This window comes from Salvia splendens, chromosome 12 (assembly GCF_004379255.2).
Source record: "Salvia splendens isolate huo1 chromosome 12, SspV2, whole genome shotgun sequence".
Classification (NCBI taxonomy): Eukaryota; Viridiplantae; Streptophyta; class Magnoliopsida; order Lamiales; family Lamiaceae; genus Salvia; species Salvia splendens.
Window position 1 is genome coordinate 6,007,271 of NC_056043.1, and position 3,493 is coordinate 6,010,763.

General features: G+C 40.9%; 1 protein-coding gene across 1 annotated transcript; it reads left to right on the plus strand.

The window, feature by feature from the left end:
• The first annotated feature begins 608 nt into the window (after positions 1-608).
• On the plus strand, positions 609-3,258 carry LOC121756867 (indole-3-acetate O-methyltransferase 1-like). The gene is made up of 4 exons (XM_042152277.1): positions 609-785; positions 1,023-1,439; positions 2,201-2,476; positions 2,688-3,258. Exons 1-4 carry the CDS (start codon positions 675-677, stop codon positions 3,039-3,041), a joined length of 1,158 nt encoding a protein of 385 aa, XP_042008211.1. The 5' UTR covers positions 609-674; the 3' UTR covers positions 3,042-3,258.
• Positions 3,259-3,493: the final 235 nt, after the last annotated feature.

The following is a 3,493-nucleotide window of genomic DNA, read 5'->3' on the forward strand; positions in this document are numbered from 1 at the left end:
ATGTCACACTTTCCTTTTTGGTTTGTCTCACAAAAGATGTAATATTTCCTTTTTTGAAAAAGTTCCATCTCACATTAATATAAATATATTGTTTTCTATCTCCACATAACACATAAAACAACATCACCTAAAATCTCGTGCCAATTACCAAGTGTGTCATCTGTTATGGGACGGAGGGAGTAGTATATAAAAAAGAGGATCTATATGATTAGCTATTTAGCTTCCTATAATATAGAAATTGTAGTATCAATCTTTTAGTAAGAAAACCTAAAGTGATTAAATGAGAATTACGAAGAGATTCAAACATTGAAACCCGGCGTCAATCTTGGGCCTGATTTCTTGAATCTGCATGTGGAAGCCCATTCTCGCTTTTTAACTTTATTACTACTACTACCAAACTTAATTAAGATTATAATTTCATCTGCAAAAAACAAATCAATAATTTAGACATGTATCTTTATGGTGACACAATGAATAGAAGCATAATTCGTTGATGGTGTTGAAATATGAGAGAGAGCCGACAATGTCAGGAATAAAGCAATATGTACATGAATTTTGATCCCTATCCACTCCCTCTCTCTCCCTATATAAACCCCACTTCACTCCCCATTTTTCTTGCTCACTCCAATCAATCATCACTCACAAATTCACCTCTCTTCTCTCAATTGAAATCCATGGCTCCCACTGCAGAAAATGTTGTAGTTTCCAACATCAAACTCGAGCGAATGCTCAGCATGAAAGGTGGCAAAGGCGAAGCTAGCTACGTCAACAACTCTCAAGCCCAGGTTTCTTTCAATTTATTATCCCACATCGTCTTGTTAATGATTTTGTCTCATTTATATATAATAACCCTTATAAGGCCTTCACCTTGTTAATGATTTTGTCTCTTTATATATTCTTTAATAACTATTTCCTTATGAAGCCTTTTAAGGGAGGGGCTGAGTGACCTATTTCTACTGATCTGATAATAGAAGATTCTAGAATGTTACTAATTTGATGCATGTGTGTGTTTAATTAATTAGGCGCAACATGCCCGGTCGATGGTGCACCTGCTGAGGGAGACCCTCGACGAGGTGAGGCTGAGCGAGGCGGAGGAGGAGGTGCCGTTCGTGGTGGCGGACCTCGGGTGCTCGTGCGGGAGCAACACCATATACATGGTGGACTTCATCATAAAGCACATGATGAAGCGCCACGAGGCGGCCGGCCTCCACCCGCCCGAGTTCTCGGCCTTCTTCTCCGATCTCCCCTCCAACGACTTCAACGTCCTCTTCCAGCTCCTCCCCCCCTACGGCGGCGTCAGCATGGAGGAGTGCCTCGCCTCCGACACCCACCGCTCTTACTTCGCCGCTGGAGTCCCCGGCACCTTCTACCGTCGCCTCTTCCCGGCCAAGTCCGTCGACGTCTTCTATTCCGCCTTTTCTCTCCACTGGCTATCTCAGGTAACTAAATAATGACTCACTTTGCCATTTTTGGAACGTCCACGATTTAAAGACTCATTTAGTAATTTTTGTTGTTGTACGTGTTTTTGTTAGATTTAATTACTCATCTAATTTTGGGCATGTTATTGGACTTGATTTGTAGATGTACTTTAATTTAGCCCACAATTATCAAAAGTTTACAAAATTTTCTACTACTTTTTAATAAAATCGTGTCACGGATGTAACTAGAGTTAATTTCATTCAAGCTATGACGCCGGAAATTAGGTTAATGTCTATCCTCTAATTAGGTTAGGTATAATTAAAAATGAATAATTTTGACTGAGTATTGTCGATTATCGAGGATGATTATTGTGTTATGGTGGTTAAGCTTTTGAAAAAAGGTGAGAAAATATTGAATAAAAGTAGTTTGAGAATGGCCCCTAGTTTCATCACAAACCACTTTTTGGACTTGTTCAATGATCTAACATTTTGCCCTTATAAATTTTATCTTGGTTTGTGTTACACAATGATGTCCCTATAAAAAAACATAAGTATATAAATTACTAATATTCTTATAGGAGAATACACTATTTTAGTCATCAAATATTCTTCTTAGGCTAAATTACTTGTATTCATGCATTCTTATAGGAGAGAATACACTATTTTAGTCATCAAATATCCTTAGGCTAAATTACTTGTATTCATGCATGATTTTCAAAATATACAAAAAAGTGTAGTATTTTTTTTGTGAGTAGTGTTTGATAAATTAAATATGGATGCAGGTGCCTGATGTTGTGTTGGACAAGAGATCAACGGCGTACAATAAGGGGAGAATATTCATCCACGGTGCTAATGAGAGCACAGCTAATGCTTACAAGAAGCAATTTCAGAGTGATTTGGGTGGATTTTTGAGGTCAAGGGCCAAAGAGATCAAAAGAGGTGGATCCATGTTCTTGGTTTGTTTGGGCCGGACCTGCCCCGACCCCACCGATCAGGGCGGCGCCGGCCTTCTCTTCGGTACTCATTTTCAAGATGCTTGGGAAGATCTTGTTCAAGAGGTACTTCGTTGATCTTAACATTGTTCCAATTTTTTAGTTAATACTAGTAGTGTGTATGGTGACACTTTGATTGATTGAAGTAATTGGTAAATAGTCATAGTCATTAGTTGTGTGTGTGTGTGTGTGTCACATGCACACTATTTCAATATAATAATTCATCTGTCGGTGAATAAAATCACACGTTTAAAAGTGTGGTGTGACCGATTTCCAGGGCCTAATCACAAACGAACAACGCGACAACTTCAACATTCCGGTTTACGCGCCGAGCCTAGAGGATTTCAAGGAGGTGGTGGAAGCCGACGGCTCGCTCCTGATAAACAAGCTGGAAGTCTTCCGAGGCGGGAGCCCGCTTGTGGTGAACCACCCTGACGACGCGGCAGAGATCGGCCGCGCCCTCGCCAACAGCTGCCGTAGCGTTAGCGGCGTCCTCGTCGACGCGCACATCGGTGACCAGCTCAGCGACGAGCTTTTCTCGCGCGTCGCGAGCCGAGCCACGAGCCAAGCCAAGGAGCTCCTCGACCAGCTCCAGTTCTTTCACATTGTGGCGTCCCTATCTTTAGCTTAATTACAAAAATTAGAGACCTTAAAAAACTGTCTAGCTATGTTGTTGGCAGGTTAATTAATTAATCAACTACTCTTTAATTAATTGTGTTGTTTAGTGGGTTCTTAATATTGATTATTTTGTGTTATTAATTAATTAGTGAATGTGTTGTAGTGTAGTAGAGGTGTATGAGGTAGTTGATTTTTAGTTATCATTTTGGGCTTTTTGAGCTCTGATCAAAGTCAAGCAGAATTTATAAAGTTGGGTAAAAGTTACTATGATTACGTCTAGAGATTAATTGCAACAGTAACATTGACTTTAAGCTTTTGAAACAGCCTTGAATAGTGGAATTTGGATTTGAAAATGTAAGAGTGTCTACTGTGGGACGCCCGCGGCTATAGCCGCGGGTTGGGGCGGTAGGCGGGCGCCTTATAGTGCGGGAGTTGTCCGCCCCGGGGGCTGACGCGGCGGACGTG

Excerpts from the sequence above, each read along its gene's own strand:
- LOC121756867 (XM_042152277.1), top strand. The coding sequence starts at position 675 with ATGGCTCCCACTGCAGAAAATGTTGTAGTTTCCAACATCAAACTCGAG. Across the intron at positions 786-1,022 it reads TCAACAACTCTCAAGCCCAG|GCGCAACATGCCCGGTCGAT; the intron begins GTTTCTTTCAAT and ends TTAATTAATTAG. Across the intron at positions 2,477-2,687 it reads GGGAAGATCTTGTTCAAGAG|GGCCTAATCACAAACGAACA; the intron begins GTACTTCGTTGA and ends ACCGATTTCCAG.